This window comes from Astyanax mexicanus, chromosome 20 (genome assembly GCF_023375975.1).
Source record: "Astyanax mexicanus isolate ESR-SI-001 chromosome 20, AstMex3_surface, whole genome shotgun sequence".
NCBI classification, from domain to species: Eukaryota; Metazoa; Chordata; class Actinopteri; order Characiformes; family Acestrorhamphidae; genus Astyanax; species Astyanax mexicanus.
In genome coordinates this window covers 30824951-30845837 of record NC_064427.1, presented here as the reverse complement: position 1 = coordinate 30845837, position 20887 = coordinate 30824951, and the positions used below count along the sequence as shown (strand labels likewise).

General features: G+C 41.2%; 1 protein-coding gene across 5 annotated transcripts in view; it reads right to left on the bottom strand.

The window, feature by feature from the left end:
* Window positions 1–20887, bottom strand: part of cadm2a (cell adhesion molecule 2a) — a 592466-nt gene that overhangs the window by 161858 nt on the left and 409721 nt on the right. For 4 of the 5 annotated variants that reach the window (XM_007252477.3, XM_007252480.3, XM_007252478.3 and 1 more), the window contains exon 2: window positions 8827–8853. The exons of the other annotated variant lie outside the window; for it this stretch is intronic. In XM_007252477.3, coding sequence (XP_007252539.2) covers window positions 8827–8853 — 27 coding nt within the window. The remainder of the gene's footprint in view (window positions 1–8826; window positions 8854–20887) is intronic. 5 annotated transcript variants of the gene reach the window in all.

The following is a 20887-nucleotide window of genomic DNA, read 5'->3' as shown; positions in this document are numbered from 1 at the left end:
AACTCAGACTCACACTCCAAAGACTCCTTATGACTAAACTCAGGCTCACACTCCAAAGACTCCTTATGACTAAACTCAGACTCACACTCCAAAGACTCCTTATGACTAAACTCAGGCTCACACTCCAAAGACTCCTTATGACTAAACTCAGACTCACACTCCAAAGACTCCTTATGAGTAAACTCAGACTCACACTCCAAAGACTCCTTATGACTAAACTCAGACTCTCACTCCAAAGACTCCTTATGAGTAAACTCAGACTCACATTTCAAAGACTCCTTATGACTAAACTCAGACTTACACTTCAAAGACTGAAGAAAGGCCTCAACATTTAAAAGACTCAAGGCTGCTTTGGCTTTAAAAAATTGAGACTTGATTTGAACCCACAACCCCAAGACTTGAGCCTATCACCCCCTGTCTAACCCCCCGTCCACCCCTTCCCCCAAAAAAGCCCCAAACAAAATACAAATCCAAAGACAGCACAGCTTAACTGGCTGCCCGTGGTGTGCCTGCTTATGGAATGAGTATGAATTATTCATGTTCAGAGAAGATGCAGGTGGTTGGGATTGCTGTAGCACCGGCTTACACACTGATCCCACTATTCATGGGATACTCCGTCACTTCGTTTCAGAAATATAGGTGATGTATATTTTTTTGTCAGAGCTCTAATGAATGCTTGGATGCACTGAAGTCAAATTCAAGTACATACTGAAATCTTACCATTTTTTAAAATGGATGAAGTTCTGCAGAACGCCCTCAAGTCAGCAGAGGAAATATGACTGGCAGAAGCTGGAAGCTGAAAGTGTATGTGTGTGTGTGTGTGTGTGTGTGTGTGTGTGAGTGTGTGTGTGTGATCCTGAGTTTATATATGTGGCTCCATGTGTGTGCCTGCGAAGAGCACCCAGAAATCTCATGCCTGGATCCATCCAAGGGCAGACAGGTCACACTTTTACGAGGCGAGCGAACTTTTCTCCATAAATATTCCATTCTTCAATCTCCTCTGCCTGAGATTAGTGCCCTATTGATTCAGTGTGTAACAATGTGGGAAACGGTAGCAATGAAGTTTTATAGCAGCGGTATGAAGGACGCACCATTGTAATAAAGAGGAAAAGAAAGAGATAGAGCCATAAACCAAGAGTCAAGCTTTCACATATCAATGAAGAAGGTCAGAAACACAAAGAGTCTGGTCAGTTCTGTGACACAATGGTGTCTATGTGAATGTGTACATATAAAGGTTATATGAGGTAAGAAGTTCTTGAGGTACATGAAAGTAGCCGGAAGACCAGAGGACAAATTGATTTGGGAACATAACCAGTCATAAGATTGTAACACTAGTTAATTACAGTAATTAAGATGGATTGAGCACTGTTTGGAAGTATTTTCATTGACTTTTGTTGGCATTTTCATGTCATATATATATATATATATATATATAAAAAACATATATACTGTTTTATAGTAGTAGTTGTCTAAAGGACAGCTTAGTAATGGTCTCCAAGAATGCTCCACTAACTACGTAGCAGATTTGAACTACTGACCAGAAGCTCACAGATAAATTGAATGGATCAGTCAGAAACCAAAAGACACATAAGGTCAAAAAGCCAGAAAAAAGTATTTAAAACTAAACCACAATCCAAGAAGGGCACAACCGATAAGGAGAAACCGTAAGTATGCAGAGCTCGATAACAAACAGGCAAAACACAGAAGGTAATATTCAGCATGCAATGGAAATAGTTGGCAATACTTTGCAAAGAACTAGGGATAACCAGGTACATACCAGGTATAAATACCAGATATTTATACATTGACTAGATAACTATAGGCCAGAGAGCTTGACACAAAAGGCCAATTTATACTTTTATACTTGCGCAGGCGCCCACATTTATATTTATACTTCTGAGTTCATGTGTCCTCACCTCTGAGTCACTCTGCAGTTTAAATTGCAAAGGCGGGAATGTGTTGGCAGCTCAGCGGACCAAACAGATGCTGCTGTCCGTGACCTGCAGTTACATTCCTAGGGAGGTGCACATCGGGCTATGGCATAGGGTCTGCAGCTATGCATAGGATAGGCTTAGACTCCGACGTAGGTTTGACGCAGAAGTAACCGTAACTAGGAATTTTGCTGATATATCCTACAAATTTTGTCCAACTCTTCCAAAACAGGAGTATGTTGGTAACATTAGTGTCTTTACGGACTGCCACAGCTGTACTTGACAACAACTGTAAAAAATAGCCAACGTATGGGGCTCCAAGTGGTCCAGCAGGATAAGTGCATTAAAGCTGCCTGACTATGATTGGGAGATCGCTGGTTTGAATCACGGTTATGTAGCTTGCCTTCAGCTGCCGAAGCCCTGAGAGAGCACAGTTGGCCTTGCTCTCTCTGGGTGGGTAGATGGCACTCTCTCCCCACATCACTCCAATCTGTAACCTGATGTATCGGAAGCGAGTCGCTGTGCTTTCCTCCGAGTGCACTGTGCTGTGATGCTATTGGGTAATGCTACATCAGCAGCAGTTTGAAAAAAGGCGGTGGCTGACTTCACATGTATCGGAGGAGGAATGTGCTAGTCTTCACCCTCCTGGTGTGTTGGGGCATCACTAGTGATAGGGGGAGTCCTAATGAGTGGGTTGGACAGTTGGCCTTGTGAACTGGGGACAAAATAGGATAAAAGTTTTGAATAAATGTATAAAAAAAAAATAAAAATAAAAATAGATTACACTGAAAGGCTCAGTAGCATGACATTTTCAAATTATGTCAATACATTGGGTCTCAGTAATCTAAGCAATAACCAGATCTCTACGCTATTCCTGACTACAAATAGCTCCAAGTAGGACCCAACAGTTACGACTATTAATTGATCATCAAAATAATGTATTTATGTTAGAAGCTCTAGAATTGTAGGATATGTGAACAGAAAATCTCAGGCTGATCAAGCTTCAGCGCTGAGTTACAGTAATTCTTGAAGCCAATATCTAGAGACTTGCAGCCAAGTACAAAAAAAACAAAACAAATAAACATAATGATACACAACAGTATTTTTTCCTGTTACTCAGGCTACCAAAATTAAACCGTGTAGCTCTAGTTGGATCGATATAAATATGGAGTTGAGTGCCGGTGCCAATATCTTTATTAGACTGCAAGTGAGATGAGGGGACGCCTCTTTGGCTCAGTGATCTACAAGACGCCGCCTTTCTCATTACCGAAGCCATGGATTTCCCATAACATCATAGGAGATGCACTGCACCGGACGTGGACCGCTGCAGCAGAGCGGCGCAGCCTTGCGTCTTATCGCTCCCCGTTTAATGCGAAGATAAACAGCCACTGTAGGACGGTACTTTGCTTTACTTTAACGTCCCAGTGAGGATGTTTACCAGAGCTGCGCCACATTCAATGCGGTCAGTGTCAAATGACTCACTTTGTGGATATCAATAAAATAGGTCCATTGTGGAAAGCTGGGGATCGAAGGCAAACTCCTGGATGAATAATACATGTTCTAAAATCGGTCTGGACCATATTAAAGACAGCATAGCTTCCAGAGTAAGGACACTAATGACCACTAAAAGAAGGTTATTACTGATCCTATTGCAAAGAGCCCACAAGCAGGGTTTTCAAGGACATGCTAGCAGCATGTACAGATTGAGTTATCAAGAGCTAGAAACCCTTCTGAGCGCTGTTATTCGAATCTTAATCTAAATCCAGTTACTCAAATCTCATTTCACTTGTTTCTCCGGGAAACCTGCCTGAGACCCTCCAAAAATGAGAGAGGAACAAATGATAGAAAAGCAGAAAAAAAAAAAAAAATCTGCATGGCTTGACTGAAAAAATGGCTAGACTGTTTTCTTTATAATGACAATGCTCAGTTATATGGAACACCTTCATGCTTCCATAAAATAAAAATCTTAGAATTCTTAATCTAAATCCAGTTACTCAAATCTCAATTCATTTGTTTCTCCGGGAAACCTGCCTGAGACCCTCCAAAAATGAGAGTGGAACAAATGATAGAAAAGCAGAAAAAACACCTAAATTTGAATGGCTAGACTGAAAAAAAAACATCTTCATGTTTCCATATCATAGACACCCAATTACACATATTGTTTACTTAAAACTACAGTAATGCTGTGTTCACATTACATTCTTAAATAATAAATCCAGATTTTTTTTACATTTTTTTGCTCGTATTGAATTTAGCCATCTTAATGGTACAAATTCCTAAAATTCCCAAATGCACCTAGACAATTCATGTGACTAGAATCTGTATTGGATTCCAATTAATTTAATCACAAGCATTTACACTTTGAAGAGGGCATATTATACCTCTTTTAAACAAGTTAGAATACAATAAGTCTAAAAGTTCATGAATTTATTTGCAAACAATCACTCTTACATAAAGAGATCTCTTTTATGTAAAGAAGCTATTGCTGGTCACCTGCCATGTTTCCAATGAGTGTTTAACCCATGTTAGTGTTAGCTTGTGCTAAATGGCATAACACAAAGAAGCTAGTTTTTGCTTAACTGCTATAGAAGCACAAAACTTGCCACGGTTCTACCCTGACGTTGCATAGATCCCTCCATCAGATGAAGTCTGCTGGCTAATCCTTCTGTGTACTGTACAGGGTGGTGCGGGATGGTTCTATGCAGGTTTTCTTGGTTTATTGCGATGCCACAAGAAGTGAGCCTTCCAAACGGTAGAGACATAGAAGCATATGATTCCTGACACCAAATTCTTTCAGCTGATTTACAGAAAACAGATGGATGGATTTATTTATTTTGTGCTCTGAGTGTTTATTAAGGTACAAAAACCTGCAAGAAGTGAGTCTTTCGCAATATATCAACTTTTTTTATTTTTAAAATCGTAATGAAAGGCTTTCGTTTTTTTTTTTAGAGAAATGCCATAACACAAGTACATCTGGCTTCCTAAAGAACAATTTAGTGAAAGTTTTTTTTTTTTAAATTAGATTTAAATGAGTTTTAAGAGTGTATTCTCCATGCAGTGATGGAGAAGGTCACAACTTCACCATCACTGTGGGTCTGTAAAGTGTAAGAAGAAAGAGCTTTATATAGTAATATAACAATTAGGGAACTCTTTCTGTTACTAGATAGATCCAGATTTTGATCTAGACAATTCAAAAGCATTGATCTGTTATGTAGCCTGTGTGTAGGACCATTTTTGTACCATTCTGTGACAAGGTTTATGTATTATAATTCAGTGCATAATCAACTCTAAACAAAACAAACTGAATCTGCCATACATTCTCCTAGGACTACTTTATGAATACATTTCTATGCAGTGCAAGGACATATCCAGCTCAATGTTCTTATTTACATGTTGTATATGACCCATGATGCAGTTTCATGCCATCCAAATGAAATAAATGGTATTCAACCATATATCACTAAAGCTATAAAAAATATTTTTTTAATTTGCCTCAGTACCAGAAGTGATACTGGTCTGATTGACCAGGGTGGACATGCTGGTCAAACTGGCTTTGTCTCACTGGTTGTGCTGGTTGCCCAGGGTGGATATGCTAAACAAACAGCTTTTTATGCTGTTCTTGCTGGCATACTGGTTGACCATTATGGTCATGTTGGTCTTGCCAGTCAACCGGCTTGGTCCTGCCCTTTAATCAGCTTGGTCTTGCTAGTCAACCTGATTGGCCTTGCCAATCAATCAACTGGGTCATACTGGTGAACCAGATTGTTCTTGCCAATTAACCAACTTGCTCGTACTGGTAAACCATCTTGGTCAGCTTGGTCTTGCCAATCAATAACTTGGTCATGCTAGTCAATCAGCTTCGTTTTGCCAGTTAATCAGTTTGTTTATGATGGGCAGCCATTGTGATTTTGCCAGTTAACTAGCTTTGTCTTGTTAATCAACCAGCTTGGTCTTGTGGATCAACCAGTTTGGCCATGCCAGTCAACCAGCTTGGTCATGCCAGTCAACCAGCTTTGCCATGCTGGTCAACCAGCTTGGACTTGCCAGTTAATCAACTTGGTCATACTGGTCAACTAGCTTAGTCTTGCAGATCAAACAGATTTGTTTTGCTAGTTAACAAACTTGCTCATGCTGGTCAACCAGTTTGGTCATGCCTGTCAACCAGCTGAGGTCTTGCAAGTCAACCAGCTTGCTCATGCTGGTAAACCATCTTGGGTTGTCATTCAACCAGCTATGTTATGCAGATCAACCAGTTTGGTCATGCCAGTCAACCAGCCTGATCTAGCCAGTCAACCAGACTGGTCATACTGTTTTTCTTAGGTTGATATTGCTTGTAAACCAGCTAAAACCTCAAACTCAGGACACCATACCAGGGTTCCAGGTGGGCATGGGCTTTATATGCGTTTCTACGTGTCTAATCTAGGCCCCATGTGCAGTGTAGAACCAAGATGGGGCCATATTTAACCCCTCCTGGTCCAATCACTGACCATAATGGGGTCAAAAGAAATCAAAACGTAATCCACTTTGATTGAACCTTATTAGTCCAGTTGGGTTGAAATACTATACAAGAAAATGTGACATTTTCAAAAAACCTACATTTAAGCCAAGCACTATTCAGTTCAAAAATCCAAAATCAAATCCATCAAGTCAGAAATCAGACGTCAGACAATCCTGATTCCAATTTCATCAGCTTCACCTGGATAAAACAACACGGAGAACAGCACTGATAAAACATCTAGCCTTGAGAAGTGATATGTTTGGATGCTTGTGTGAAATCCCACATCAGTGTGTTATCAGGACACGCTCAGCACCCACTCATCTGCATCACAGTCTTCACTTATTAGATCAAAGGACCACTTCTGTCCCAGAGAGTGAAAGACACTTTCAGCATCTACTCCTTTTTTTTTTACCACTTTCCTCTTTCGGCATTTTGAAATTCATCGCCTTCCTCCACTTTCAGAAACGTGAGGCTTTTTCTTGTTCCACAGCGGGACCACTCAAGGGTTTGACAGGCTTGTTTCTCAGCCGTCAGTTTTCCAGAAGAAACTTTGCTGTACTGAACAAACCCATCTCCACACTTACCTCGTGGAGACCTGCAGTCTGAGAAGTAAAGCTGGTAAAGAGATCTGCTGGAGAAGCACTTTCTCCAACATCTCAACCAATGCACTACATCCCACACAGCCAATAGAGACTGACTAGTTTGTATATGGAAACTAGTTTCATGCACCGTGACTTTTGCCAAGCTAAAGAACACTGTAGCAACCTGCAGGATATATGTAGGGCCTCTTGCATTGAATATGGATGCAATTTCATCCAGAATCAATTGTTTGATTGCAGACACTGCTGGCCACAACCATTACCATCCAATGTGCTGTCCACTGTGAGTGGCAATGCCTTGCATGATGTATTCTCGATACACACCAGCTTTGGAAATGGACTGTCCAACCCAATTCCAATAATTCACGTTGCTTTGTCATGAGCATGCTGACCACTCTTCTGCCTCACTCAAGATAACACCTCACAACTTATACAGGTGTGCTCATTATCAAGCCATGCCCTAAAGCATCCCAGTGCGTTTGTTTTTGGATGCCTCTTTCATAATCATAAAATATATTTTAGCATTTTAGGTTGCACAAATGTCTGCTGACAAAAATATGCAAATGCATATACACAGATTGTCTAGTCACTGTAGATAAGTGTTGCCAATAGAATAGGACTCTCTGAAGGAGATAAACTGACAGATTCATTGGCACCTAGCATATGGGCTAGAGGGGTATGAACCCTCCCAGCGGCACTGTGCATTGAGCTGTAGAACTGTATTTTATAGAATGATGATGCTTTTTTTTAGTACTTTTGGAAAGAAAGTTGAAGATCATTTGGGATGAGTTGGGAGGACAATGCAATCAAATCCTTCAATCAAATCAATGCTTTGATCCAAAATCCAGTAGAACAAAATACTTCTGATTTCAAAAGTAACAAAGGCTGCTTGTCCACGGCTGCTTATTCAAGGTTTGGCACAGGACTGGGTCTCAGTTTTCTCACCAAGGTAAGATAACCGTAGTTGAAGGCCACAAAATCATTTGGTTGGTGGGCATAATCTGGTTGGCTAGTTCTTGGGTCTACAGTGCTAGCAATGTGGAAAGCTGGTAGCCAGCATGCTAATGCCACAGTAGCAATGTGGGATGAGGTTGGCAGTGATGTGGGATGAGGTTGATAGCTATTGTACTAATGCTGTGGTAGGTAGTGATGCTGGATGACACCTGTAGCCGGCATGCTAGTGATGCAGTAGTGATGTTGGACGTAGCCAGTAGTGATGCTAACTTGCTTACTTTGTGAAATCAGGCCAGAAATGGGATACTGGACACATCCAACAACAGCAACTGTACAATGTGCCCTTGGAAGTGGAGGAGCGACCAATGAACGAGCCAATTTGCGCCATGCCCTGGTCACTTTTCCACTTTTCCATCCACCCTTAATTACACATATATAGCTCAGTAATAAAGCTCGAGTTTGTAAATGTGCCTTATGCATCTTTCCTTAAGTGAAATGCAGAGGGTTATTTTGCTTTATTAGCGCAATAAAGCGAAGAAAATAGGAAGAAGAGGTGGAGTGGCAAGAAGAAGCAATTGAAAAGGAGAGGGGAGGATGGCGGAGAGATAAAAAAAAGAAGGGAGCAGAAGGAGGAAAAGGATGATAAACGGCACAGAAGGCCATGCACAACTCTTGGAAGTGAATTCCAGTCCACTCCCTGGTCTCTGACTGCGAGAGAGGAGAGAGGGAGTGGTGGTGTCTGGCAGGCTTGTAGGAAAGATAAGGGAGCTATCTCAAAACAGTTTATTGGGAATAGTGTCCCCCCATTAATCAAGGAGCAGGGAAGATGGAGGAGCCCACTCACCTTTCGCTTTGTTTTTCGTAGCCGCCGCTGGAATCGTGGCGTGCAAGGAAGGGGGGGAGGGGTGGAGGGAGGGAGGGAGGAAGGAAGGGAGGAACGGGTTAGGGAGACAGGAATGGAAAGAAAGGGAGAGAAAGAGAAAGAAAGCGGAGAAATAGAGAGTCAGAGGAAAAGTGAAGGGAAATAGAAAGAGAGAGAGAGATAAAGAAAAGGAGGAGAAAAGAATTGATTAGACCAAGAGGAATTCAAAATGGCACAGGCACCAGCCATGCACCTAGCATGCTAATTCACCTGTTCTACAACACTGGCTCCTCCTACCAGCCTCGCAAGGGTCTTTAACAAAAGCCAAATAGCGCCGCCAGCCAGGGAGCATTTGCTTTACACTGCGAACTTTTCTGTCCAGAGATAACTATTTCTCTGATTGCATTTAAATGGGTCTGGAGAAAGCTCTCGCATTAGCTCGTTGCTAAGAATTAGCCGAGCATTAGCCGAGCAAGTTCTTCTACAAGCGGAATGCAATGACAGAACAATGACTGTATTTAAGCATGGGCAGCACCAGGTCTCTCAAAAGTAAAAACAAAAAATAAAAATAAAAATAAAAGTGAAGTCACCACAGGTATAGAATCCTGCCTCTGCTGGCTGGTTGATGTATGAGTTATAGCTCCGCCCATCCCCATTTGTTTCAATGACAAAAATAAAAACAATTCCATAAAATGTTTCTTCTGTAAACTTTCCATTTTTCATATCCAGTGTCCTAACAATTCAACCAACAGTTAGGCCCAAATCCCATTTCACACCTTGACCCCTCCCATTTGGGCAAAGAAAGAACCTTGGCAAGATGGCTGTACAAGCGACCAAAAAAACCCATACACATATAGTTTTTATATATAGTATTGTCTTGGTTTCAAGAGAAATACATCACCATTCCATTATTCGAGTTTCATGTAGTTTTATTTTATATTACAGCCATCTCCTTCATAACAAGCATGAACAAAAACACTAAAATTGAGATTGAGAGTACTGAGAGTTCAAGACCAGCTGGTCATGCATATTCCCTATTCTGGTCAGGAGCCAACTGGCAAAAGGTATGTTTTTTCTGGATGACCAGTTGGTCTTGAGCTTGATTCTTTAGCAGGGTAGTAGTACTCTTAATCTCAATAGCTAGCTAGCTGAATTTTCTGTTCCACCTTAAATGGTGCTGCAGTTACACCTGAGGCTGCTGCATTATTTAAGGTGGAATGGGCCAAATTAAACAAGGGATTAAGGGTATGATGCCTACAGAGCACCACTAGTACCCCAATACTTATATAGTTTGACAACTAATTAGGTACTGGAAGGGTTGTCTCATTTCTTAGGGGGAGGATTTTACACTTAAAATAAGGAGTAGGAGTAGATATGAGAAATGGGATTTGGCCTCAGGTTTCCAAATGGTAATATTGGCACATTTTTTTATTACCCCCAGAAATTTTCCCAAGTTTTAAAAAAAGATATTTAGCCATGTCGTAAAAAAAGGGCAGGATTACACTAAGGAACGAAGTGACCGACAGCCTCGGCTGAGAGTTGAAGTCAGCTGCTCAGCTGTCAGGCAAGAGGCTAGTCAATCATATTATTTGTGATTATGTGGAGTACACACACTCTGTACAATTTTTTTCTTAGTTTCATTGTTGTTGGTAAGTCTGATGTTAGCCTTGAATGGGTGATGTTGATCAGCACAAGGCGTCTGTGAGCTGATGTATCGGAACTGAGTCGCTGCGCTTTCCTCAGAGCGTGCTGTGATGCTACTCGGTAATGTTGCAATAGCAGCAGTTTGAAAAAAGGCAGTTGAAACATTACATTTACTGGACAAAAAAAAGGCTAGCTATAGGCTAGGCTACGGTATGAACTACGGTCTGAACTACGGGCAGATCTACCAAAATCTTTAGCTCAACCTCTGGTCTCTACTGCACTCTGGTTGCAAATTCTACAACATGGCCACTTTCGGCTTCATTTCTACAGTCTACATCTACAGCTTCTGCTCTGGAATCTTCAGTATCCTTCGATGCTTCAGTATCATCAAAGGAATCTGTCTTTGCTGAGCAGTCCTATTGTTGTGAGCCGGGTCTGGCGATGCCGTGCCAGATTGCATTTGTGGAGTCCGCGTGCCAGCTGAGGGCTAAAATGAACAGCAATCCTCTGTTGTGCTATTACCTCCTGAATGGCTATTGATCAGACATAACAGCATTCTGGAACAGCTTCCCAATTAGCAATGCAACGCATGCCTCCAGCGCTCTCACAGGGAGATACGACTGAACAAACACCACTCATAATTCTGTCACTCTTCTGACATGTTTTCGTGGACGCCGTCGCCGGCGTGATTCAGTGTTTCTTCTGTAACAGTTTAGCCTTTTTCATTTTCGGGAAGTTTTTAAACGGTTGAAGAAAAAAGAACTGGCACCTATGCTACGATATCAATGAATAATGTGGTAAATATGTAGAATTTTTGTTCATGATGAAAACCCAAAAATCAAAATGTGCCAAGTCCTGCTGGAAAATGAAATCCGCATCTCCATGAAAGTTGAAGGAGGCATGAAGTGCTGTAAGATTTTGCGGGAAAACAAGGCTTTAGAAACTTCACACTAGACCTCAAGTGTGTTTCTCCACTCTTCCTCCAGACTCTGATCCCTTGATTTAAAAAATGAAATGTAAAATTTACTGATGATCAGTGATGGTTTGGAGAAACATGTCATCGGCAGGTGTTGATCCACTGTGTTTTATTATCAAGTGTAAAGTCAGTGCGGGTTTTGTTTTCCCACAAAATCTTACAGCACTTAATGCTTCCGTCTGCTGACAACTTTAATGGAGATGTGGATTTCATTTTCCAGCAGGATTTGGCACACTGCCCACGCTGCCAAAAGTACCAATCTGTCTTATATAATATTCTAATATTCTGAGACACTGCTTTTTGCTTTTGGGTTTTCATTGGCTGTAAGCCATAAACATCAACAATAAAAGAAATAAACACATATATTATTACTGGAATAAAGTAACTTTTCAATGATATTCAATTTTTTTGAGATGCACTTGAGTCTGTGATCGAAGGGATGCACATATTTGTCCGTGTTTAATTAAACACAGTAAACATCATCATACGTCACATCTAATGCTTTGCAGTGACTATTCTCTAATTCTCTAATACTTGCTTTAACCAACACAATGCAATATTACATTACATTACATTACATTTCATTTGGCAGACGCTTTTGTCCAAAGCGACTTACAATAATGAAGTACAAAAGTAATAGGAATTTAGATCACCCATTTTTAGATAGGGCTTAAAGGAGGTCGAAGGGAAATAAAGGGATAGAGAAGTGAAGGAGGGGAAGAAGGAAATGGGGTTAGAAGTAGTTAGCGTGTTAGAGGTGCTAGGAGAGTAAGTGCTCTTTGAAGAGCTCTGTCTTCAGGAGTCTCTTAAAGATAGCGAGAGATTCTCCTGATCTGGTAGTGGAAGGTAGTTTGTTCCACCATTGGGGAACTCTGTATGAGAACAGTCTGGATTGCTTTGTGTGAATGTTTGGCAAAGTGAGGCGATGTTCATAGAAGGAGCGCAGCGGCCGGGAGGTAGCGTAAGCCTTCAGGAGCGAGTGCAGGTAGGAAGGAGCCTGTTCTGTCATCACCTTGTAGGCGATTGTAAGAGTTTAGAATTTGATGCGAGCATCAACTGGTAGCCAGTGGAGCTCAATGAGCAGCGGGGTGACATGTGCCCGTTTTGGTTGGTTGAAGACCAGACGTGCTGCTGCATTCTGGATCATTTGGAGTGGTTTTACTATGCAGGCCGGGAGGCCAGTTAGCAGGGCATTGCAGTAGTCGAGGCGTGAGATGACGACTGCTTGTACCAGGAGTTGGGTGGCCTGTTGCGTCAGAAACTGTCTAATTTTCCTGGTGTTATAAAGCGCGAAGCGGCAGGATCGAGCAACCGAGGCCACATGGTGCGTGAAGGAGAGCTGGTCATCAACCATAACACCCAGGTTCCTAGCAACCTTTGTCGGTGAGAGAGAGAGAGAGTCGATGCTTATAGAGGTTGTGTTGAAAAGATGGTTTTGCTGGTATGACCAGAAGTTCAGTCTTTGAGAGATTTAATTGAAGGTGATGCTCCTTCATCCATGAGGATATGTCAGAGAGACACTGTGATATCCGTGCAGAGATTGAGTTATCTTCAGGTGAGAATGACAGGTATAGCTGGGTGTCATCAGCAAAGCAATGGTAGGAAAAGCCATGTGAGTGGATAACCTGACCAAGAGAGGCAGTGTATATTGAGAAGAGAAGGGGACCCAGTACCGAACCCTGGGGAACCCCAGTGGATAGGGAGTGGGCTGTGGACAGCTGTCCTTGCCACGACACCTTGAACGAGCGCCCAGTGAGGTATGATCTAAACCATGACAGCACATTGTCTGAGATCCCCATGTTTGAAAGTATAGTTAGGAGGAAGTCGTGGTTGACCGTGTCGAAGGCGGCCGAGCGGTCCAGCAGAATGAGCACTGAGGACTGGCCTGCAGCTCTAGCAGTTTTCAAAGCTTCAGTCACAGACAACAGAGAGTGTCCTTTTTTGAATCCAGATTGGTTCTGGTCCAGGAGGTCATTCTGGGAGAGGAAGCCAGAGACCTGATTTAAAACTGCTCTCTCGAGTGTTTTAGAGAGAAAGGGTAGTAGTGAGACCGGTCTGTAGTTATCAACCTGGGCGGGGTTGAGAGAAGGCTTTTTAAGCAGTGGTGTCACATGTGCTTGTTTGAAAGCAGTTGGGAAAACACCAGAAGTTAAAGAGGCATTGATGGTGTGAGTGATAGCCGGAATGATTGCAGGTGCGATGGTTTGTAGTAAGTTTGAGGGAATTGGGTCAAGCGGACACGTAGTAGGACGGCTACGTGTTAGGAGAGCCAGTATCTCGTTCTCAGTGAGAGAAGTGAACGAGGAGAGCGCAACGCCTTCGGTGGAGGGACACCGGGCTGCAGAGCATGTAGTAGGACTGCTACATGTTACATCAGTAAACTGGTTGCTGATAGCTGCCACTTTTCCAGTAAAGAATGATGCAAGTGTTTCAGCAGTAAGGCATGTAGCCGGAGGAGGAGGAAGAGGGTTCAGTAGCGATTTAAAAGTAGCAAATAGTTTCTGGGAGTCTGTGAGGGAGCTGAATTTATTGTGATAAAATTCAGCTTTAGCAGTCGTGATGCTGGCTGAGAAGGAAGCCAGGAGCAGTTGGTAGTTTTTTAGGTCTGCTTGTTTTTGGTTTTTATGCCATTTTCTTTCGGCAGCTCGGAGTTTGGAACGTAGTTCCCTCAGTGAGTTATTTTTTAGCCATGGCTGCGGTTTGCTAGAGCTAATGGCTCGAGATGTAAGAGGACAGAGGACAGAGGTCCATATGCAATGCAAATGTATTTCATTGACACTTAAAGTCTTAAAAGAAAAAAAAAAGGATGCTCTATAAAAGACCATCTGAACATTTTTTTGGAACTGCTCTCCTTACGCTACTTGTCTGTTAGTCCTCTCAACACAGCGTCTATGGCATCAGAATCTAAACACATGGAGAGAGCGAGTGTGGTGCAGAGAAACTCTCCTCACCATGTGGACTGACGTATTGGAGGCATACCAACAGATCCATCAATTTCGTAAACCACAGTGCGTGAAGAATCCCAGCTGATACCAAGGGAGAATTCTCTTTGCTGCTTTTTACTTTACTTTATAACTTGTTTACCAGGAGCAAAGTGAAGAGAAACTATGTAAATATAGGAAGTATTACTATCGTTTTCTACCTTTAAAAGGTAGACTGAATGTATTTTGTCTGCCGTTTCAAAGTAAAAACTACAATTACTACATTTACTGAACCCTTTTAATATCCCAGCAGACATACCAACTATTCATTTACCTTAGTAGTGCCTTTCTAATAATGCATTTCCTTTAGCAAGCTAATTTAGTCATAAATTTACCTCAGTAGTGCTACTACTCGCAGTCACATGAACTGAAATTTGCGCGAAGAAAGGCAAGAAAGGAAGAAAGTTGGGTTTTTCCAGCTCAGCTAATGTTACTATCCTAGCTCTGTACAGCTTTAATCTTCAAAAAAAGGCCAGAAACTGCTTGAGGTGTTTATCTTTCAGCAGTTTGAAGACATTTGCTTTGACCAGTGCACATAAAGATAAGAAAATCTGTGAATTTGTTGTAGAACTGTGGAAAAAAGGAAGAAGAGCACTGCAGAGAAGCAAAAAAGATGAGTGAGATGGGAAAGTGAGGAAAATGAGATGGAGGTGAGAAGATAAGTGCAATGGTACCTAAATTATCCCTGGTTTAGGAGCTCAGCTCCAGGAGAAACCTTTAACTATTATAGAAGCTTCATATTAAATTACTTTTAAAAGGTTCTTCACACTCGCGGATCTTATTCACACCTTATCCTCATTGTGATCTCATTCTCACCACTCTGATCTCATTCTCACCTTAGGCTACACATCATATGGACAAAAGTGATGGGACACCTTCTCATTCTCATTCCCATTGTTTCTTCTGGAATCAAGGGCATTAAAAGGGAGTTTATTCAGTTTTTGGAAGTGTAAATGTCTCTACTGTGCAGTAAAGGGTTTTTAGAAGCAGTGCAGTAAGGATTTGATTGCATTCGGCAACAATTGTGCTTGTTATTACAGACAAACCAAGTCTCCCTGAAGCTGCGGGAGTCCCGTGAGTCACATATAATCTCCCTGAATTCAGAACGAGTGCCCCAAGAGCGCACTGCACACAAACGCGCACACAGGCGACAGACTTTTTTTCTCTAATCGCGTGTGGGAAGGAGAGAGAGAAAACAGAGAGGGTTCTGATTGGCCTGTTCTCTGCAAAGAGTCTGTGAGACAGCCAATCAGTTTTTAGTGTGGGCGGGCAGTGTTTTTCCCCCCTCCCGGACGGGATTTGTTCAGTGAGTGAGAGAAAGCAGATCAAGGCGGAGGCAATATTAATAATTATTGTAATATGATATGAAATGTTTTTGATGTTGTGCAATTTTTTGTGATATTATAACTGTCCAATAAAGGCTTTTTTTCCAAAAAAAAAAAAGGAAAGCAGAGGCAGGGCCTTCCAAAAAGAAAATATACTGAATACTCTAAATTTAATTTAAAAAAAGTAAAAAAAAAATAATATAAAAGTAAAGTTTCGTTATCCTTTGGTGTGTGTGCAAGGTTTTTTTTTTTTTTTTTTTTTTTTTTTCACTGTCATCAGTTATTTGTAAGCCCGCCCCCTCTTGATTGATCCTCAGGTGTTTCTAGTTTCCTGTTCCCTCCTTGTGCATATAAGCCTCTCTGTTTCAGTGTTCAGTGTGGAGTCTTTTGTGTGCTACCTTGCTGTGTATTTGTCAGGTTGGTTTTTGGTTCTTAGTCTTTGTTTAAGTTTAATAATATATCCTAGTCTTGTTTTTTGTGTTTTTGCGTTACCCGTGTTTGTTTTCAGTTTTGGCTTTATTTGTCCTGTTTGTTTAATAAATATTTTTGATATATATCTGCAAAAAAAAAAAAAAGGAAAGACACTGGACAGACACAGACTAAGGTGTGACAGATTGACTGAAGTTCAGTTCCCGTATTTACTCTGTGTAACATTTAAATCTTGAAACCGAGTTGAAGTTACTTAAATTGATCTGAAATTAAATTTACTTTAAAAAAGCAAATCGAGAAAGCTGTGAAACTTTTTTTAAGTAAATGTTACGCACCATTTTTTTCAGTGTGTGTTCTGAGGAGGTTCTGGTTCGCTATCATCTACATCCTGTATAAAAGACTGCAGTTTGTAAAGAAATGTTGCAAGGTTTTGTCGACTTTCCGTTGCGTACTGAGTGTTCATATCCTGTACTTTACTATTGTCCTCTTGTAACAACCTTATTTTTCTGTATATCGTTTTTTGTCTCTCGCCTTGCCCCATTTGATGCATTGTTGGACTGTCTTTTGGCTTTTGGTTACGATTCTAGACTGTTTATACTACTACAATTTCTTTATGTGGTGAGAGTTTTGTTTTCCTGGCTATTCTTGTAATTACTTTTGTTTTTTTGTCTGTTAATAAACCAGTCTTTGCCTTTTACTCGGCTAGCGACTCTCCATCCAGTCTGTCGTTACATGATTGTATTGGAATATGACTGGACTAACAACCCAATCCTTCACAAATGCTTATAGAACTGGGGCTCTACAGTTGGATGCATCCCAACGAACCACAAGGAACTCCAAAAGAAGGGGTCAGTTTAATAAATAATTCAGTTTCCAACCCAGGAACTGATGCTGTTGCTGGAACCTGCAGTAGACTGCCTCACTACTCACTAGGGACTCGGACCTAAAGCCATTTGTGTCAATAGCCGTTGTACAAAGATCTTTACGTACAGCAAAAGTGCTCTGCCTATGGCAAAACCCTTTCCATAACTCATTGTTAACAACGCAGAGTATAGGGAAAGTAAGAGACGAGAAGTGAGGCAAGAGGAGGAAGGGTAAGGAAGGTAAGAAGGAAGAAAAAGGTGGCGAACGAAGGAGGAGGAAGTCAAGGGGGTCCACTTGTACCCTGCAGCGAGAGAGGTGACAAAGTTCCCTGTAGATCATCCTGACACTTTTCCTCTCTCACCTGTAGCTGAGGTTACAGTGAATTATTCAGCACCGCTGCATTATTGATGTGGTGTTAGACTCAGATCAAGGGGCTGGAACCTGCAGTACCACAGGTGACAACTTCCAGCAGCACAAATAACAGCTCCGCACACTACAAACCAGGGCTATGGGAAGCAGCTCGGCATCGTTCTATACGGACGGGATGCTTAGGGATGCATCTGCAGTGCTCCGGTGTCCGCGAATGATTCATCAACTTTGCAGCAACAGGAAACTTTGTAGTTTTGGGGAAAACTTTGGCCTGGCTGAATGTATTCTATCTATCAGCACAAAACTGGGGAGTGCAGGAATGCCAGGCAGGAGAGTTCACGGAGGTGATGGATGTTAGATACCTTCTGCTTCTACACATTCTGCTTGAGGGTGCCCCACAGGTGCTCAATTCTGAAATAAAACTCAAACTGTCACTCTTAGCTTAATGTATTCTACACACTAAGAAAAGTAAGTACAGATTTGTACTTGAAAGTGTACAAAGCTTGTCGCTGGGGCTGTACCTTATAGAGGTACAAAAAAGTACCTTTAGTGAAAGTCCTTTTTTGTACCCATGTTTTTTTGCCATTAAAGAATATAAAGATTATAAACATTATCATCAACTGAAAATAGCTCAAAAGCTTGGTGATCTAAAATTGTCTGGCTTTCAAATAAAAAACTGTGAAATTTAAACATATATTGTTTATTAGTACAGTGATGCAGAATACTGAATGTACCCTTTGGCTGCAGGTTAAATGGTACAAATTTGTACTTTTTGCTGTTAGAAATTACTTTGTACTTCAGAGGGAACAAATCTGAGCCTGTAATGAACAATATTGTACCTTTGAGGTACAATTTTCAGGAGTGTACCTTTGAGTACAAAAAAGTACTCGTATCGTACCTCTATCTTTTAGAGTGTACGTACTGTCTCAAAACTGGGATGCACAGGAATGCATTTCTAAAGTTTCTGAATATTCCAAGATAATCGACTGTATATCTTTTTTTATAAGACGGCACAGAAGCACTATAGAAATGTAACTTTTATGTAACTTATTATCTAGCACTCCCTTAACCCTCCTGTTATGTTCATTTGTCAGGAACAGCAATGGTGTTCCTGAGTTAATTTGACCTGGTGCATGTTTAATTATCCTAAAGATGTCTGAAACCCCCCAAAAATCCTTACAAGCAGTGTAAATAATTGTTTTGCTAACTCCATTGCTAATTATTCTATCAAATATTTAGTGCAATGGTGTTTCTTCCCTCTAACAGGTAGTGGTTCAATTAGGATAATTCATTCATTTTTCATAGAAATGTTTTATTACTTTTGAAGGACCAACATATAAAACAATGATTTTACATAACATTGAAACATAACACTGCAATGTTGTTTTAGCTTAGTTTTTGCAGGGGGTGATTGCAAATATGTGAGATGAGCCATTTTCATATTATATGTTGATTACACTAATAAAGGCAAGTAGAATAAGTCTGTCTGTCTGTCTGTCTATCTGTCTATCTGTCTATCTATCTATCTATCTATCTATCTATCTATCTATCTATCTATCTATCTATCTATCTATCGCCACAAAACTAGGGTGCAGAGAAATGGCAGATAGGAGCTGGATTTTGCATGCCAGCACATCGGATGTACTCAGTGAAGATAAGCTAAATGTCTATTGAAGTCATTTGTAAAATTTCTGAAGCTTCCAAGATCATCAAATCTTTATCTTTTTATGGGACAAAGAACACAGAAGCACTAAAGAAGATAGATAGAGGATGCCCCACAGATGCTCAAGGTCTGAAATGAAAACACAGACTGTCACTCTCAGTTGAGAAGGAGTTGGTTCGGATGGTCAAGAGCAACAAGCTAAGAACCGCCAAGACCCAGACCTGCCGTTGACTGGAAGACCAGAGTCATTGCTTGAAACTGTCAGTGTCAGTGTCTACATTTCTGCAGCTATTTTGGATTGAAGGATCATATAAGGCAAGGGTCAGCAATTAAGTTTGGCTGGGTGCCAGATATTTTCCAAGCCATTACATGGTGGGCCACAAAAAAAAATCTGTTTTGGAAAATTAAGTGTTATGGGATGAAGTGTTATGGGAAAATTAATAATAAACACACCGCTCCTCACGCGGGATCGAACCCGTGTCGTCAGGGTCGCGGTCCAATACACTATCGCTGCCCCGGCTAGCGAATTAGGACACGGCCGGGAAAAAAAAACGCCCTCATAAGGAGATAAGGAGTCCGAGAACAGTCGGAAAATCAAGACCAGGTGGAAGCTAAAGTCGAAAAGCCGAGTGCGACAAAGAAACGGGAGGAATAGTTCAAACAACATCACGGGCCAGATGTTTCATGCTTGCGGGCCACATCTGGCCGACCCCTGATATAAGGCATTAACACTCACAGTGAATGGCAACATTGATAGTGATTGTAATGATTGTGACCAGAGACTTCTGGCTAGAATTGCTTCCAATGGGACATGGCCAAAGTTATGGGACTCAATACTAATTGCTGTCCTGTGACACGTAGGATGGAAGTGTATAACTTACTTATAATATTAGAACCATTTAACATTCCCCTCACTAATAGTGGCCAGGACAAGTAACTTGGTCAAAAATAAAATATATTTTATTGACATTTGATATGTTTTTTTTTTTAATAGTCAAATAAAAATACTAGAGGCACCATTCACTCCAGCTTTGCGCATCTATAAACTGATATTAAGAGGCCCATTCTTCATTGCGAAATGGTTTAAGATCAGCCAGAATATATGGAGAGCATCTATGAACATCAATTTTCAGGTCTTGCCACAGAAGCTCAATGGTATTTAGGTTAAGACTTTGAATGAGCCATTTTAACACATGGATTTTTTTTAGCTCTGTAGCTCTGGCTGTATGTTTAGGGTCATCGTCTTGCTGGAAGGTGAACCTCCTTCCCAGTCTCAAGTCTTTTCCAGCATTCAACAGGTTTTCTTCTGGAAAATCCATCTTCCCATCAACTCTGACCAACTTTCCTGTCCCTGTTGAAGAAAAGCATGCCTGTAGCAGGATGCTGCCACCACCATGTTTCACAGTGGGGATGGTGTGTTTTATTTTGTGTTTTTTTTTTTTTTTCGTTTGCCACTAATAGCACTTTGTAAGGCGACAAAATGTAAAAAGACCACTGGTTGTTACAGTATTTGGACACATGCAATTTATTTTTTTTTTTCTGACAAAAAGAATATGTGCATATCTATGTGTGTGTGTTTGTCTACGCCCACGTGAAAGGTTGTGTCCTGTTGTTTTGTGTGCATGACGCTCAGACATGCACATATCCGCACACACTCCCCAGCGACTCGGGGTATTGTGTCCACTCTGCTTGCTTTGTGGCATCTCTGACGTTGATTCTCCTGCAGCTATCAGAGACGCTTCACTGCTCGCTGACTCAATGTAAGCACTGCTGCTTCACTTAGCAAACAAGA